This window comes from Choloepus didactylus, chromosome 15 (genome assembly GCF_015220235.1).
Source record: "Choloepus didactylus isolate mChoDid1 chromosome 15, mChoDid1.pri, whole genome shotgun sequence".
In the NCBI taxonomy this organism is placed as follows: Eukaryota; Metazoa; Chordata; class Mammalia; order Pilosa; family Megalonychidae; genus Choloepus; species Choloepus didactylus.
In genome coordinates, this window is record NC_051321.1 from 88,910,243 (window position 1) to 88,928,320 (window position 18,078).

The 18,078-nt window shown below is 61.8% G+C and overlaps 1 protein-coding gene across 2 annotated transcripts in view; it reads right to left on the reverse strand.

Annotated features, from left to right (window-relative positions):
- Nucleotides 1-1,885: 1,885 nt before the first annotated feature.
- RASGEF1A (RasGEF domain family member 1A) overlaps nt 1,886-18,078 on the reverse strand; it is an 80,568-nt gene continuing 64,375 nt past the window's right edge. For both annotated transcript variants that reach the window (XM_037804468.1, XM_037804467.1), the window contains exons 2-13: nt 12,365-12,562; nt 10,569-10,691; nt 8,660-8,797; nt 7,951-8,172; nt 7,401-7,475; nt 6,972-7,064; nt 6,350-6,452; nt 6,173-6,252; nt 5,541-5,732; nt 4,364-4,487; nt 3,955-4,027; nt 1,886-3,697 (exon numbers count right to left, since the gene is read on the reverse strand). In XM_037804468.1, the coding sequence (XP_037660396.1) occupies nt 3,673-3,697; nt 3,955-4,027; nt 4,364-4,487; nt 5,541-5,732; nt 6,173-6,252; nt 6,350-6,452; nt 6,972-7,064; nt 7,401-7,475; nt 7,951-8,172; nt 8,660-8,797; nt 10,569-10,691; nt 12,365-12,556 (1,440 nt within the window). In that variant the 5' untranslated portion in view covers nt 12,557-12,562 and the 3' untranslated portion in view covers nt 1,886-3,672. The remainder of the gene's footprint in view (nt 3,698-3,954; nt 4,028-4,363; nt 4,488-5,540; nt 5,733-6,172; nt 6,253-6,349; nt 6,453-6,971; nt 7,065-7,400; nt 7,476-7,950; nt 8,173-8,659; nt 8,798-10,568; nt 10,692-12,364; nt 12,563-18,078) is intronic.

The window sequence follows — 18,078 nt, forward strand, 5'->3', positions numbered from 1 at the left end:
CTTCTAGGGCACATGTCAGGCACTGGGCTAGGCACTTCCTGTGCTCTGTGTCACTCAGCCCCTGAGATAGATTTTACTGTCATTTCCATTTACCTCATGAGAAAATCGAGGCTTAAAAAAGGCAAATAACTTGCCCAAGGGCACTCAGCTTCCTGGAGACTAGGACTCAAATCCCAATAGTTTAACTCTCAAGTTCTTGATCTTACACTGTTAGCGCTGAGAAACAAGGCATATGTTTTACACTTAGGCAGAGTACGTGTATATTTCACAAAGAACATTAGTTTTGTCACAGAAGTCACTAGTGCTTCAGTAGAGAGATGCTTGGTTTATCTTTTCTGTCATAACCAATGCTGAGTGTGTAAAGGGTCAGGAAGCAGTGTGCTACAGCTACGTAAGAAATGGCACCTACCCAGAAAACCGAGAGCCCAGTGCATGGGATAGATCTGGAAGCAGCTGGCAACAGCCCACCCATAGTATGGGGAAGGGGTGGGCCCAGCAGAGCAGAGAGGGACCCACTGGAGAAGGGGAGCTTTCAGGAAGACCCACTGCAGGGGCGAATGTTGCTTAAGGGAGTCCTTGAAGAATGAATGAGTTTACTAGGTGTGTACAAATGGGAGCACAGTGTTCCAAGCAGAGGGAACAGCCTGGTCGAAGAAGTACAAGAGCACGGTTTGTTTGCAACCACGTGTAGTTAGCATGCCTGAAAAAGAGAGTCCATTTGGGGGACCTGCACTACAAAAGCAGGCAGGAGCCCATGCCAGAAGAGCCTCACTAAGGGAGCATTTCTCAAACTTGCGTGTGCACCAGATGGCTGCACCCCACCCATTTCTGATTCATTTGGTCTGGGGTGGGACCTAAGAGTGTACATTTCCAACAGGCTCCCAGGTGCTGCTCTGGGAACCCCACTTTGAGAACCACTGCTCTAAAGGAGCTTCCCTGTGGGCCAAGGATAGCACAACTATGGTCTATGCAAGCTCACCTCCAATTACCATCTCGGCCTGGTGTCCAAGGCTGAGGTAGGTAGACTTCCAAAACTAACTACCAGGAAATCAAGGAGGCCATCAAATTTAAAGACCTAAAAATGTCAGCTACCAAAAAATCACTTACACATCCTCACAGGTGTCCTCATTTTTCCACAAACAGCTGAGCACCAATCCCGTGCCATTGGCTCCCTCAAGCCCACAGGCCTGTCCAATATGGTGCCCATTAGCTACTGAAACTGAAATTACGATTATCACAAGCGGCCCCAGTCCAGTCTGGGCATCATCCCCTAAGGGAGAACAGGGCAGGTGCAGGGAAGAACAGCAAATGGGAGTCCTGGTTCCATCCTAGGGGCTCAGTCCTCTCCCTTAAGTCCCACAAGTTCTCTTGTGTCCTTCAATAAACCCATTTTCTTTAGTCTTCTTGAATGTGACTTATTACAACAGAAGGCGCCCCAGCTGGGATCTGTTCTGCAAGCTGCTCTGCAGAAAGATGTCAACCAGTGTCCTCCAACCCCACACACCCAGGGCCCAGACAGAGTAGCAGGGCCCACTGAAGTGTCTGATGGGTCCCCTGGTGGAAAGGCCTTTACACTTGTGTTTGACTAGGTTTCCCACACTTGTTTGACCACACAACACAAACAGCCAGTGACCTTTTTCTGGAGCTCACTTTGAGGAGAAGCAGGACTAGAATAATATTACCGTACAGCTTTTTCTAGCTTTGCATGACTTATATGGAAATCCCACTATCAGAATGTGCCTGGATTGGGGATTTGGAAACCATCACCTGCGTACACACAGATGACAGCTCCCTGCCTCGTCCCCTCTGTTAAGGTCTGCAGTGGGCGCTGTGGTTTCACACTCCCACCTGCCCAGCACCCTGCACGCAGAAACCAGGCAGCGAGGGGGCGCAGCACATCCTTTTATTGATGCAAGTATGTCCAATCACACAGAGAGCCGACGCCTGCGTTATGGTACAGCTTTACGCTCAGAGTTCATCTCGAATACCAAAACAGCATATTGAGGGACGTATCAAATTGGGAAAATAAAATAGCAAACATAAACACCGTCTCAGGTAAGTACTAGAACTGAGGACCCAGTGAAGTGCACATTTACGTGAAAGCTCTTTAACACAGGTACAGAAAAGGTTCTCACGCTGTATTTCAAATATATACTCTCAAGTTTTCGGCCTTGATCTCAAATACAAACGAAGCAATATGTACTATCAATATACAATATGTACTATCTAGAACGTCTGAAAAGTGCAAAAACACTGTAAGAATACAGTGTGGATATCCTTACTCTACCCAGGGCTGAGGGGAAATGAGCAGCAGCTCACACAGTCGCGTCCTTCCTGAGGCAGCCCCGGCCCCCCAGGCACCCCCACCGCGCCGCCCCTTCACCTCCGCCAGGCTGTGCCCCCAGCAAGGGTGACTGCGGACACAGGCACGGAAACCCCGCCGCGAGGGGAGATGGCTTCGGGGCGGGCGGACCTCGTCCGGCTTCTGGGGACACAGCTGTCCTGGCCCCCAGTCAGGGAGGCCTGGGGCTCCCGCCGTGAGACCAGAGAATCAAGGAGGCTCCTCTCCCCCAGCGTAGGTGACGACAGACGCTCCTGGCGCTGGGCAGTTGTGTCTGAATGGGCTGCGGCAGTCAACCGTCTGGCTAACCTTCCATCTCACGATCCCAATTAGGGGGGTTCCCACACCAACAGAAGGAAATGTGCAATCCGATGAAACACTTGGTTTAGAAAACTGCTTCATTTAACTTCCTACTTGGGCTTAAATAATGGCTTTCACTGTCACCATCATATACCCTACTTTGTATTCTCTTCATTGCAACAATTTCAAGACTCCCTCCCCTACGATATTTCGGGTTTTCTCTTTTCCTGAAATGCAGTCTAAGAACAATTTGCCAGACATATCCCAACAGAAAACATGCCGCCAGGTGGGAAAGTCTCAGCCCAGGTACAAACCTGGGGGTGCCCTGCCCCTCCCCAACCCCACAAATCCCTGATAAAGGAAAATGAAAATGTAAACTTTGGAAAGCCCGTACCCCGAGGTTCACTTGCCCAAGCTACACACGCGGCCGCCCGGCCGCCCAAGCCCGTCCTGCTGGAACCACGCGAGGCCTGTGCTTTCCAGCGCCAGGGAACCCGACAGCCCCGGAGCAGGACTTTCCAGGGGGTCCCAGAGACGCGGTGGGCTCCTTCCAGCTGCAGGCAGAGAGCAGGAAGCCGGCACCCTCAGCACCCTCTAAGGCACTCACCCCGACATCAGAGACACTGGCTGGAAAGGCGTCCGAGCGCGCAAGGGCTCATGTTGGTTTTGGTTGGGTTTTTTTTTTTTTTTTCAAATATCTTTTTCTTAAGATGTTAATAATCAAAAGTACAAAATAAAACTCTACATTTCATTAGAATAAGACATTATCATGGTTGCCATCTGCCATGATACTCTCCCCCACCCCCTCCCCGAAACAGGGCCCCGCCCTGTTATGTAAAATAAACAAAAAAACTTTTCTTCTTGTAAGTGCCAAAGGTTGATGCGTGAAATAATTCCTTTTTTTGCTGTCATAAAAGATATATACAAAACGGACCCCAGCCAGCGAGGCCTCCTTTCTCTCCACCCCCGTCGGTCAAGATTAAAGTGTGGCTCTTTTTTGTGCTTCTGTCCCCCTGCGGGGGGCCCAGCCTTCAGGCTCTGTTAAGGAGAGTGGTCCTAAGGGAGCACGGGGAGAAAGGACTCGTTAGGGAGGCAGGGCCAGGCTCTGAGGGGGACCGGGAAGGGGAGAAATTGGGGAGTTCCAACCAGGTCCTCACCCTCCCCAAACTGACGGTCCCAGGGCCTCCTCCATCTGACCTGCACAGACGGAGCCATCACCTCCCTCCCTCGGGCTCCCTGAGGCCCCAGCCCTTCCCTGTCCTTTCCCACCTCGGAGACCTGGGGGTCCCCAGGGCTCCCCGGGGTGCTCCCACCTTAGGGTCTTCCAGCTGTCCTTCTCCATGTGGTTCTCGGGCCCTTCGCTTTCAAAGGAGGCGATGAAGAGTGCTGGGGGAGGGGGGAGCCCTTCAGATGCCCGTCCACGGGGCGGCCGCGAGCCTGACACCCGTGGCCCCGTGTGCTCACACCCTCCCTCCTGGGTGCTGCTGGGGCCCGGGACACGGGTCTCGGCCCAGGGGGCTCCCAGCACCCACACTCTGGGGGGGCCCTCTCAAGCCTGGCCTCCTCTCGTCCCCTGCCTTCAATTGTCACACCCACACTCACTGCCACCGACCCCTATAAATTCAGCCAGCCACCCCCCAGGAAACAGGGACAGCACTTGGGCTGACCAGGCTGAGTGTGAGAGGGCCCCGGGGCGCTGGGCAGGAGCCTCGGAGTGCTCACCTTCCTCGCTGTAGATGGGTGCTGTGAGCAGGTAGCTCTGGATCTTCTTGTCCTTCTCAAAGGGGCACTCGACCTGCGTCCACGTCATGAAGTCGTGGATCTGTCTGGAAATCTCCCAGAATTTCTGAAAGAGCAGAAAACCCACTGGAAACTTGTGCATCATCTTAAGCGTAAGCTCCTTGGTTGCAGCAGGTCCTAGGTTGGCAGCTCTGCTCCGCAGGGCCCAGGAAACCGCTTGGCGTCGTGGACCGGATGGGGTGGCAGCAGCACGTGCCAAGGCCCAGAGTTGCAGGTGTCCCCAGGGCCCCCTACATGCCCCAGAGTGATGCAGGCACCCAGGCGCACGCCCAGCATCGCGGCACCAACCGGAAAACACCACCTGGTCTCACCTTTGGGGCTGCTGGAAGCATCCGCCCTCCCTGCCACCCCGCACCCAGCCTGGCACCCTGGCCCCGTGCAGCTCGTCCTCTCTCCTTGTTCTCGCCCCCCACCCCCCAACCCCAGGCAGGCTCTTCACTACATCCGGGTTTCCTTCCTCCTCCTCCCTGAAGCCCTCCTGACCTCGAAGCCCCCAGGGTCCCCTCTGGCTCCGGGCTGGGGTCAGCGCCAGGCCGGCCTCCCGGGTAAATGCAGGTGTGTGCCCCTGGCTCCGAGCCCTCCAGCGAGACCACCCACCAGAGGGGCCTCCACCCCCCCACCATCGGAGGAGCAGCTGCTGCCTTTGCAGGGCTGTTTGCACGGTTCTAGGTTTTTGTTTTTGCTTTTAATTTATTCTGGTAGCACATATACCACTGAACACTTCCAAGTCTAGCCGCATTCAAATGTATCACTCAGCGGTGTCGACTGTATTCCCACGAGGCGCTCCCCTACCCACGCTCGCCCGTCCTCCCAAACAGAACCTCTGTCCCAGTTAAGCCATAACTGCCCGTTCCCCACCCATGCTGCCCCCACTCCACCCCCCTGGGGACCTGTGCTCTAGTTTCTGACTCTATGAATTTGCTTATTCCAATTACATGTCCTGCGTCTAGCTCTTGGACACCCATAACCCACCCTGGAGCTCTCAGTCCTCAAGGCCTTTCCGAGCATCGGAAAACAACCCACTGGCCCCGTGACCAGGCCTCCTCCCTGCCGCTCTCCGCCAGGGGCTCTCCCCCAGGACCCCCAGGGCGGAGCGCACCTTGAAGTTGACCTGCCCGTTGGGCAGGCGGTTTGCGTGGATTTTGTGCAGAAAGTAAATGTCCTTCACGAAGAGGTTGAAGACGGGGATGACGATCTTCTCGCGGCTGCTGTTGGCCGTCTGGGATCTCTGCGTGGCGCCCTGCAGGGCCGTGCGGTAGTTGCAGAAGTTGCTAGACGGGTCCATGTGGTGCTGGATGGGGGACAGACGGGGGGGGCGCTGGGCGAGGGGGCCGAGCCGCCCCGTCCAACCCGCCAGGATGCCCCTTTGCAGAGAGGACCCTGATGGGACAGCACTTTCCCTCCAGGAGCCCCAAACAGTGTCCCAGGAGAGGCCCCTTCCCTGCAGTGAGAGCAAGGGGAGCCCAGGGCTGCCGGCTGAGCACTGGGCCGGGGGCGTCCGGGTCGGGGCCCCGCTCCGACAAGCCCTCTCCTAACCTCCCAAGCAGGGCGCTCAGCCACCTGCTTTCTACGCGAATAACAAAGGCCACCGAGAGGAGCTTAAATGACTCCACCTCCCATGGACGAATACATCAGGGTCCACTGAAGCGCCCGGTCGGCTAAGCGCATCCGACACTCGGCACTGCAGGCGGTGAGGCCTGGGTGGGGAAAGCCTCTCTCCCGGGGACCCACCTCCAGGACGTCGAACTTGGCCGTCTTGACCTTCGACCACGTCTTCTTCAGCCGTGCCACGGGACTGAGGTTCATGCCAGCTGCGGGGACAGGACGGAGGGGTCGGGGTCAGAAGCGGGGCACGCGGAAGCCGGCGGGGGAGAGGGGCAGCCCACGCCCTGGGGTGCCGACACGCACAGATAATGGCCATCATGGAGTTGAAGTTGCCGATGTTGAAGCACTCTCTGGCCACGTCGATGAAAAACTCCACCATCCTGGTCCGCTGCTTTTTCTTCACCACCTGAGGGGCAGGCGGAAGGACTCAGCTGGGTCCCCAAGAGGCTGTCCCCTCCCACCCGCCATCCCTGCAGGCTGTGTCCACCGGTCAAGCCCAGGGTCAGGTGGGTGGTTGGGGCCCTGCCCCAGGGGCCAGGGGAGCCAGGCAGAGGCATCCAGCTTCCAGACTGTTCCGAGAGGCCTGGAGGCTGCCTCGGTGGGAAACCTGGGCCCGTACCCTGCCCTCCCTGCTGTCTCCTCAGCCGTTCAGGGGGTGACGCTGCCCGCCCTGGAGTGGGCCGTGCGGGCCGAAGGAGGCAGCAGGTGAGTCTGCAGAACCGTGCTGTGCACAGAGCAGAGCCATAGCTGTCTCCCGCCTCTCCACAGCACGTGTAGGCACAGCAGGGGCGAGCACCTCCCGGGCTGGCAGTGGAGGCCCTCTTTCACTTTGTATTCTCTTTTGAGTCTTCGCCATCTAATGGAAGCCGGGGAGGACCCAGAGCTCGCGGGGCCCCCAGACAAGGCTGGCACCCGGGCCGCTTACCCGGCACACCTCTGTGGCCACCAGCATGCTCAGGCAGTTGAACCAGTTGTCGTAGGCTTCCAGGCCGTAGGTCTTGGTCAGGTCCCCGCGGCACTGGGGAGACACGGAAGGTCACAAGACACCTGCCTGGGGACCTGGAGCCTCCGCGGCCATGGGGGGCTGTGAAGGGGGGGGGGGCCAGGGAGCCCTCCCTGTGCTCACGGCAACCCAGGCCATGCCCGGCCTGTGGCAGGCAGGGACTCAGCACCCCAGACCGAGCCCAGTGGCCGTCCTAGCACAGAGTGCTCACACTGTCATCACCAACCCCACAGGCCCTGCGTTCATCAGCTCCATCCCCGACCCGCAGAGGTGTCCATGGCCCCTTGCCAGAGGGCAGCAAGCTCTGGGTCCCCATCAGGCCACCAGGGCCCCCGAGCCAGGCAGACTCACCCTGTGGTTTTCTGGGGCATCCATGTGGCTGATGACCTGCATCAGGTCCTCGGGGTGGACGCTGCTGACCCTCTCCTGGGGGTGGGGGACAGTACCAGGGCCTGAGCCATGCCAGCACACAGCCAGCAGGCCCCTTCTGGGGGCCAAAGGTGGGGGGCCAGCACAATGCAGCAGTGGGGATGGGCAGCGTGGGGCTCACCTGCTCCCTGCAAGCAACTGTGCCTCCCATGTCACGGGGGAGGTCAGGCTCTGCCCCGTCTCCCCACGTGTACCCCAGCTGCCTGGAAGGCCCCCCCTCCCTGGGAAGAAATGGGCAGAGCACCAAGGGGTGCCCAGGTCAGGGCATAGGTGGACGAGAAGACAGGAGCCAGCTCTCCCTTGGGGTGCCCGTTGCTCCCTGCCCCCGAGGACAGGGCTGACCAGCCTCCCCCTACCCCGGCAGCCATGTTCCCCCTGACCCAGGCCCCAAGGCCCCCGACACCCAGAACCAGGCCAAGCAGGTGGCTTTGCTCACACCCGCAGCCCAGGCAGGGCCCGTAGCGGCACTGACCAGCTCGATGTGCGTCAGCTGCTGGGCCAGCACCAGGGGGTCACAGCACACGCCCAGGATGTCCTTCTGGGCGGCCGGTGGCTTGGCCTTGAGGACGGGCCCTTTGTCCCCTGGAGGCGGGCGGAGCTTCTCCCGGAGCTCCTGGAGCTGGCTCCGGGCGGCCAGGGACAGCAGCAGGTTCTGCGTCATCTGGGCGATGGCCCGCTTCACAGTGCCGTTCTCCTGTGGGGGACAGTGGGGGCTGGGGCAAGGCCAGAGGTGCCCCGGGACCCACCGAGGCTGCTGGCCTCCAACCCGACGTTCCCAACCCAGCCCACCTGGGGAAGGGGCTAAACCACTCCAGCCTTTGATGACAGAGGGGGCACAGGGGGTGCAGGGGCTCCCTTGCTGTGAGGGTGGGGGCCACAGGGCCACACCACTGGGCAGCCGGGATCAGGAGCTGCGGGCAGGGCCAGAGCCAAGTTTTGGGGTCCGCAAGGGGTGGCTTTCGTGGGGTAGCGAGCCGGGTGGGCTCTCACCGTCTTCCCACTGCCTCTGGGCCACACAGCCTCTGGGTGTGCAGAGGTGGCGCCTGGCCAGCCCTGCTCAAGGACTGTCTGGGGCTGGCCGAGTGGCTCCCCAGCATCTCTCTCAGGGAGCAACAAGGGCGGACACCACACCCGGAGCTGTCCCTGCCGCCCGCACACCCGGGAGACCCCCAGCGCCTCACCTCGTCGTACTGCGTGACGCGCTGCGTGATGGTCTTCAGCTCGGCCATGGCCTTCTCGCCCTGGAAGTCGTAGGGGAAGGCCTCTGTCCACTCCTTGAGGAGCTGCACGATCTTGGCTGAGAAGGACTTCAGCTTGGCCTGGGCGGTGGGGGACACAGAGTGAGCCAGGGCCAGGCGGAGTGACCGGAAGGGGTGGGCAGCTCAGGGGGCCCCGAGCAACAAGGAGAGGGCAAGCAGGCAGCCCCCTGCCCCCGCGCACTGGGGTGAGAACCGCTTAGATGGCTCCTGCGTACTTCCGGCAGGTTCTCCTTTGCACCCGAATTCCTTTTCAAAACACCGACCCCATCACCGCCATGACCCAGAAATCCAGTTTCCCTGGGTGCAATCAGAACTCACCCGTGAGGAGGAGGCAAGAGGGGACCGACAGCCTCCTGACATCTCGCCTCCCGCCGGCCTCTCGGGGTTTAAAGGAGGCCAGCGGGGCTGCAGGAGGACCCGACCCACCACCCGCTCCCTGAAGGTGCTCAGGGCACCCCGGCGCCCCCATGGGGCCAACACCCAGGCGTACTGGGCGGCCCTCCAGGCCCCTCCGCCCACAGGGGTGCGCCCCGGCCGCCCCCGCCCCCGCCAGGCCCCGCCCACGCCACGCCCCGCCCACGCCACGCCCCTCGCCCGGCCCCGCCCACACCACGCCCCCTCGCCCCATCTTGGGCCAAACTACCCCCCACCCCGCCGCCCCCCCACGCCCCCTCCCTGAGGGGATCCAGACCTCGCTAGGAGAAGGGGAGTAAACGCGGTGAGGGCAGGGGGCGGGCCCCCATCTCTCTCTCTCTCTCTCTCTCTCTCACACACACACACACACACACTCGGGGATCCATTCTCTCCCAGTGAGCCCCTCAGCCGCAGGCAGACAGCTCCCAGGCCGCAGGGCAGCCCAGACCCCCGCTGCCAGGGCTGCTGCTGACACTGCCCCCCACGCCCCAGCAGCCCACCCTCAGCTGGGGGACCCAGGCCTCCCCTGCACTCCCTCCCCTAGAGGCTCCAGCCATCCAGGGCTGGGCGGTCACCCCAGGCCGCTCTCCCCGTCCAGGTGCACCTTCCCCAGCACCACCAGCCCCCTCGGGGTGAGAGGACACCCTCCCCCAGCTATGGCCAGCGTCCTTTGATACCTCGGCACCCCCGGGCTGCCTCCACCCTGCCCACCCTGGGTCCCAGCCCGGGTCTGGATGGGCGGGCGGGTGTGGCAGGCTGTTCGGGGCAGACTGTGGGCAGGGCCCAGGGCAGTGACAGCTCACAGCTGTCCCACAGGCAGGAAAGAGGGGGCGGAGGGAATGTCACCAGCACACGGGGACAGGTCAGTCTCCGTCATGGCCGCTCCGCCCCAAGCGCCCTGGCTCCACCCCCAAGTGCCTTGGCTCTGCCCCCCAAGTGCCCTGACTCCACCTCCAAGTGCCCTGGCTCTGCCCCTAGCACCCCGGCTCTGCCCCCCAAGTGCCCTGGCTCCGCCTTGCCTGCTTGCAACATCAGGCCCGGTGTCCCTGCACCCCAAAGGCCCAGTGCAGTGTGGTTTCCTGGGCACCCACAGCCTCCCACAACCACAGGGGGACAACGAGGGACAACAGCCCCTTCAGGTCACCACAGGCAGACGCCTGCCTGAGGGTGCTACCCTGACCCCCGACCTGAGGGAGTGGCCTCTTTTTGGGCCTTCCCTGGGAGGGCCTCATGTGAGCAAAGCTTCTGAGGTTGGAGGTCGGGGTGCCCACAACCATCACCTCTTCCCAGCCTCCTCAGAGAGGTCCCCTTGGGGACCCCCCAAGGGACGAGGTGTGCCAGGGGGCCCCATCCTGCCAGCTCACTCCCGGGGCTGCAGAGGGCTGCAGAGAGAGACCCATCCCTCCCCGGCCTCTACCTTGTCAGCCCCGGCCTCCAGCTGCTGCCTCTGCTCCAGGCAGATCTGCCCCACGCGGGCCAGCAGGTCGTGAGGGGGCAGGAAGACCCGGGAGCTCAGGAGGAAGGTGAAGATGTACGTCCTCTGGAGGGAGGTGAGAAGGGGGTGGTCAGGCTCGGCAGCCACGGCCACCCCGCGGGGCCACCGACCAGGGTGCAGCCCACCCGCCTTCCCTGCCCAACCCCCAGCAGAACCGCCCTTCTCCGGCTTCCCCCACCGCATCCTGCCAGCCCTCTCCCCTCTCCTCGCAACCTTCCCGACAGGCTCTGCTCAGGGAGTCTCTGCTGGGCCCTCCCGTCCCACAATGGGCGCTGACACTGCTATGGGCACAGAGGCTGGGACCCCCGGGCCAGGCCCCAAGCCTGCACATCTTGCAACCCCCCGGATCTGGGTGAGGGCCAAGGTCAGCCGGGACCTAGCAGGGCCTGCTCTTCGGAGCAGCCGGGTCTCCTCCAGCCCCACACAGACTTCCCATCTCGCCCCAGGGCCAGACGGCTGGGCCCACCCCTCCCTCTGTGGGTTCCTGCTGGCAGCTCCCCCAGGAGGACAAGGGGTGGGCAAGGGACTGGGATGCTCTTAGGGTTCCCCTTCCAAGCAGATGGCTTGGTCGGGGGTGAAAGGCACCCAGGGAGGGGCCCATGGAGCTCCAAGCACAAGCAGAGGAGGCTGTTAGTGGGCATGTGCTCGGGGTATTGCACGTGTGTTGTGTACTCAGGGTATGCATGAGAAAAAATGTGTGTACATGTCCTTCGCGGGGGTGTCAGGCTACCCAAGGGGGTGTGGAGGCCCAAGGGCTTGGCAGAGCAGTCTAAGGTCACCCAGATTTGCCGGCCCCGCCTCTCTGCCCCCTTCCTGCCTCCCTGTCCTGCTGCCACCCCTTGGCTCTCTCCTGGAAGCAGCCAGGATCCCAGGGCACAGCTTTGGGGGGCATGTCACAGGGGATAACTGGCTAAGGAGGCTCCTCTGGTACAGCCCTAAAAGAGGGGAGGCCCCTCCCAGCACCCCTCAAGGCCACTGTGCACAGACCCGCACTGGGGGCTGCAGCCCTGCCCTGGGCTCCTCAGGGCCTTGTAGCATCCCCCACCCCCAGCTCTGCCCACCCAGGCCCTCAGCACCCCATGTCTGCACCACTGGTACCAGCCCTGGCCAGGCCCTGAGAGCGTGCAGGGTTGGTGGGCAGGTAGGTGTGGAGGTGGGTGGACGAGTGGGTAGATGGGCGGACGGACAAGGAAAGAGCACATCCCAGCATCTTGGGCAGCCCCAGGAAGGGAGGAAGAGGACTAGACACCTTGGGGTCAGACACCCCCAGAAACCAGGCTAACTCCAGCTACCGTTGGGGGACTCTCTCTCCCGCCCCTGCAAACCGTGCCTGACTTGCTGCTGACCGAGGCCCATGGGCACGGCTCTGCCCGCAGGAGATGGGGGGACACACGGGAGGGAGTGGCTGGGGCCCCCAGAGATGCTGGGCTCACTGAGGGCGGCAGAGCCCACCACTGCTGAGACAACCCCGTCAGGGATGGAGAAGCCACAGGGGAGCTCGTTCCCTCCATCCCAAGCAAATGCCCAGTGTCACCTTGGGGTGAAGAGGCAGGGAAGTGGTGGGACCCCAGTTTGTTTCTGTCGCTGATGGGTCCTGCCCACAGTAGGTGTGTTCCTGATGGGGGTAGCTGCATGCTCCCCACTGCTCCCGGAAGCCGGCTCCCCTGGGGTCCGGGTCGCCCCCACCCGTCACACGGCCCCAGGCCCCCGGCACTCACGTCGGGGTAATAGTCCACCGTGGGGACCAGGTGCTCCATCAAGGCCTCCAGGGACCCGGAGACCAGGCGTCCGTCCTGGAAGATGAGCTCCCCCGAGCTGCCGCCCCCGCCTCCGCGCTCCCCCATGCCGGGCAGCCCCTGTCCACTACAGCCGGGCGCGAGGACGCTGGAGAAGATGGACGTCTGGGGCATAGCTTCCTGGTGGGGGAGAGCAAGGCTGTGAGATACAAGGCCCCGAGACGCGTCTCCCGGGCTGGCCCACAGCCCACGTCGGGGCGCAGGGTGGGGGGGTCCCAGCAGATCTGTCGAGGCGCCGGCTCCCAGTTGAGTGAGCAGGCACCTGGGGCCCCGACGGAGGTCCCTTCAGCACCTGCCCGTGGGGAGTGGGGGGTGTTACATCAGCAGAGGAAGACAGACCGCGGAGAACACGAGGCCAGCAGGACACGGGGGGCATGTGGGGGTGAGGGGTGGCGAGGGGCGGCAGGGCCCAGGCCAAGGGTAGGCACATACCCATGGGGGGCCCTGGGGCAGGTCAGTGGTCACTGTGGGTGGCATGGAGAGCGGACAGAGCCCAGCAGGGGTGGGGACTGAACAGCTCAGACAGAAACGAGGGTCGCTGCGGTCAGGCTGTAGCTATGGAGGAGGGGCAGGGCTCAGTTCTGGACACTGAAAGGCTGGACTGGGTGGGAGTGAATCGGAGTGTCAGCCGGGTGGGGGGCACCGTGGTTTCAGACCTGAGCAACTGACTGCCGTGAGGAAGTGTGCAGTGGTGGGAAGTGGATTTGGGGAAAGGTCCAGAACTCGCTTTGGCCATACTGAATCTGGAATGCCCGTTAGACATGGATGTGTGCAGACAGGCAGGGCCTTCCCCATGCAGGAGGGGCGGCAGCCTGGCCCAGGGTGACAGGGAGGCCGCCGGGGTCTCCACCTCCCAGCGTGGCAGGCATGAGGACTCAAACGGCCTCCGCAGCCACCACCGGCCACACCTGGAGGGGCCGGCTGGGGCAGGGCGGGCAGCACCTGGGCGTCTGGGCTGGTCTCACCCGGGTGGAGGGAGGAGGGCACAGGAGGCTGGCGGCCCACCCTGTCCTGCCAAGCCCCTCCTGCACAGGCTGCCCCTTTCCAGCCCCTGCACTCCCAGGCAGACGCTGCTCTAGCCCCCAGGCCCCACGCCCAGGCTGGCAGCCAGGTAACCCGCCTGCTCCCCTGGTGGTGTCATCCTCAGGCCCCCACATTCCCACCAGTGCTGCTGCCACTGAGTGCTCCCAGGCCTCGGTTTCTCCACTGCACCAAGCTGAGGGCAGCCACGATGATTTCTGCTGCCATGAGAGTTTTACAGCAGAGAGCAACGATTCCACTCCACAGTGAAGTCTCCCTCAAGATCGAAACCCACAATGCGGTCTCCCTGCCAAACACCGGAAGGTTCCCTTGGAGTTCTGGGGGAAAGTCTCTGCAAGGTGGGTAAGATCCCCAGGAAGGCCCCCAGGGCAGGGCGGGGCTGTGAGGCCCCTCTGAGTATGACCCCTGGGACTCTCATCCTCACTCCTGGATGGGAGAGCCGGCAGGACTCAGACAACACACCCTCAAATTCGGTGGCGGCAGGAGAAACCCAGGCAGGACCCAGCATCTGGCTCCACAGTCCTCCGCTCTTGTCTCAGGTGGGGAAATGGAGGCCCAAGGGAACGCACTCTCCCAACAGGAAATCCTACTTAGCTTTCCAAGTCCAGCCCGGCTGACACCGCCTCCAGGAAGCCTCCCGGGGTTGGAGTGAGGGCCCTTGGCCCCCAAGGGCTGGAGCAGGCTGGATATTTGCCTCCGGGTCCCCCTGGCTGAGCCCGGCCCCGACAGTGACACTCAGTAACCACCTCTGGAATGAAATGAACAAAGCCCCCCTGGGACACCATGGACACTCAGGTCCCGCAGCTGCTCTGCTGTCACTGCCTCCCATGGGGACCCAGGCCCCAGCACCTCTGAGGCCCACGCTCTGGGTGGGTGGGAGGGAACGAATTCCCATGAGCACACAGTTCTGGGTTCAAAACATGACCCACAGGGTAGAAACCCATCAGCCAGGCCCTTAACCCTGGTCAGAAGGCAAGGCCACGAGGGACTGGGGGTCAGCCAGGGAGAAGGTGAGGAGCAGGTGGGCCCAGCAGAAGGGAGCAAAGCTGCAGCACACACAGGCTCCATGTCACAGGTGAGAGCCAGGTACTCAAGGGTGAAGGATGGTGGCCGCAGGCCACAGCATCCTCCATCCGTCTCCAGCCCTGGCCCTGGCCAGCTGCCGAGCCGTCCAGAGATACGGGCTCCTCAACGACCCAGCCCCACCGTGGGGCCCCTCATCTTCCAGGGAGGGAGGAAGGCCCCCTCCACAGCCCTGCAGGATGGCCCCATGGAGCACAGGGAGACGCTGCCAGGATGTGTCCCCAGCCTGGGTCTGTGACCCCCAGCCGGGTCGAGGGCACGACCCCAGATCAGTGGTTTTTAAAACAACACGAGTATAAATGGTGTGACATGACCTGCACATGCACGTAACACAGGAGCCACCCAGGCCAGATAACGACAGAGTGTGCCCTTAGCTGGGTGGTGGGCAGGAGCCTTTCACTTTCTATTTTACTCATTTGTAAACAATTCAATGACTTTTCCAAACCGCATGTCTATTTTGTCATTTAAATGTACAGACACACACACATACACACACACACACGTTTCCTTTCGTGCAAAGAGGCTGAGTTTTGGAAGCGGCGTTTCCTATAAATGCTCATTACGGGCCAGTTCTCCAGATCAAAGGCCTGGGCCCGTGGTGCATGGCCGGGGTGCACCCTGGGCCCCGTCCCGCCTGCCGGAGGCACCCGGTCACCCTGCGAGGGCACATGTGGAGGCCAGAGGGAGGGGGCAAGGCGGATGGCAGCAGGGGTGACCCCGAGGCACCTCTCCTGCCCGGGCAGCCATGCCTGTCTCCTCTCACCCAGGATGTCCCGAGGCTGCAAGATGGGGGCGCCCATGTGCCGTCCCCTCCCCCCACCATGCAACTGCTCCCCCCTGGTCCTGGAGCACCCCCAGGGCCCCTACCTGGCCACCCCCACCCATCCAGAGCTGGGCACACAGAAAGCCCGGGCTCCAGCCTTGGGAGGAACCCACGACAACAGCCGCAATAACAGAACAGCAGCTGGGGCCCCTGAGCGCTCAGCGCCCCTGAGTGATGCGGGGGCCAGTGGAATGGCGGCATCTCAGCATCACGGGGACCCCCGAGAGACAGGCCGTCCTCCTCCCCACTCAGCAGATGAAGGCAGAGGCCACGGGACCACCCAGCGTCCCACAGCTGGAGGCCGGCAGTGCTGGGACACAAACCCAGAAGCAGAGGCCATGGTGGGGGAGAGGGGTCTGCTCTGAGCCTGGCTGGCTGTGGCTTTACGGGACACTCACCCTCTCTCTTCTGTGAAGTGGGCGCAGGCATTGCTGCCACCGAGATTTGCTGGGAGGACTAATTGTGTAAAGCGCTGGGCCAGTGACATTTTATTAGGTCCCCCACTGAGGAAGTGGCTCCCAGCAACACAGCTGCTCAGCCTCCCCCACCCCCACCCTGCTGTGGGTACAGGGATTTACAGGTCCCCAGGGGACCCAGAGAGCCAGACCCTGCTATGTGCTCTAGAGCAAAGCAGGGTCCCCACGCCAGCAGTGTCTGCCCCACCTAGGAGCTTATAGGAACGGCCCCTTCTACCTAATTAGACGCCCTGGAAGGGGTCCCAGCCACGCCCCTCCAGGTGAGTCTGCTGCACAGGAGGTTTTGGATGCTCTCCTCTAAAGCTTTGCTGCCCCTTGGGGGTCTGCCCAGCCACCTCAGCAGCTCCAAGCTGACAGACTCAGAATCTGGAGTTCCAGGCCTCAGGTGTCAAAATCTGCATTTTAACAGACACACAGGTGACTCAGATGTAAATGAATGGGAGGCCCTCTCGGATACTTCTCCCTTTGAAATTTATATCCTCCAGGTGAGGAGTGGCAGCTAGCCTGGAAGTCCTGGCTGCACACCGGGGAATTAAAAAAAATAAAATAAAAAAATACCTTGCTCAGCTCCCGCCCCAACAATTCTGATTTAATTGGTCTGAACACAGGCTGGCATCTTTCAAAGTTTTCTGGGCAACAAAGGGAACAGGGAGCAAACGGAGACTCTCTCCCACCTCGGCTGCTCCTGGCTGCGTCCAGACCACATTCAAGGCTATGGATGCTTGGTGGAATGTTCAGGAAGCCCCGGGAGGCCAGGCTAGAGGGGTGGGAGTGGGGGCTGAAGCTGGGGCGCGCGGCTTTCTGGACTAGCCTCTGTAGAGCCCAGGGAGGGAGCCTCAGCCCCAAGTCCAGCTGGGACAGGCCTGGACAAAGCAAACCCCCAGGGAGGTGCACCCAAGTCCTGCCTCCTTTGACCCCTCGCTCTCCCACCCACCCACTCCTGTCTGCTCAGGCAGGACGGGCAGCGCCTTCTAATTACAGACCGATCTACTCAGGAAAAAAAACGCGCTCACAGCAAGGCGGGTGAAAGTGACTCATTCGTCTCCTTCAAGACAGGGCTCGCCAGTTCCCTGCCTCCCATGTGAGTCCAGGTGGGCATGAGGGCGGGGCCAGGTGGGCGTGAGGGCGGGGCCAGGCTACAGGTACAGAAAGAGGGGACTCCTGTGGGCCAATGGGGCTCCAAGTTCAGGGGCAGCTGACAGCACCTGTCTGGGGCAGCGGACGCGTGCCAGGGTTTACCCATTTCCACACCTGGCTGGCTTGGCTATCTAGGGGTCCCATGGAGGCAGGGGTCCCTCCTGCTGGGTATTCTGGCCCTGAGCCTTCCTGGCTGAGCTTGATGAGTACAGGTGTGGCCAGTGAAGAGGCCCCAAGCAGAGAAGCCCAGTGCAGCCTGCAGGGGCTGGGGGCTGGGGAAGGGGGAGCAGGCTTGGGGGGGTGCTCCCCTGGCAGAGGCTGAGCCGACAGCCCCCGTGGCCCCCTGCTGGTCTGGCCGAGCTGCCACAGCTGTGTCCAGGTAACCGGCCCGGGGAGGCGAGGCAAGGCGGCGAGGGGCTGCCTGCACCTGCGCAGTGTCCAGCTCTCCGTGCCCCCTTCCCGGGCTCTCCACACCACCCCAACCTGGCCTGGTCCAGCCTCGGCCCGGAGCTGCCCCCTTTGGCACATCTCCTGTGGGTCCCCCCAGACACGAGTGGCCTCAGCAGGGTCCCCCAGATGCACCCCGTGTTCCAGTGCAAGCAGCACCGCCTGGATGTGGTAGAATTGTTCCCCACCCCACCCCACCCCACCCCCAACACACAGACACAGTCACGTGCTGCCCCTTGTGCGGATTGCAAACAGGATCTTCAAAGATCCTCCTAAGATGTGGTCCCACAGGTTCCGGGGGCGGGGGCGGGGTTCATCCAGTGTAAGTGGGGTCCTTACCAGCAGAAGGGATTTGGACACAGTAGGCTGGAGACAGGAGATGGACAGCCACCTGACGGACACAGCGGTTGATTATGGGTGACTGGCAAGCCACCGCAAGGGGTCACAGACCTGAGAGAAAGCCCAGCCCTACTGACACCTGCATTCTTCAGTCACCAACACATTCCCAGTGTGCAAGCTGACCAGCGTGCACCCCGTGACCCGTCTACACCTGCACCTGCCGGCAGCCTCGTGCTTGTCCTAGACCCGGGCTACTGGGCAGAGCCCAGAACACACAACTGGAAGGGATC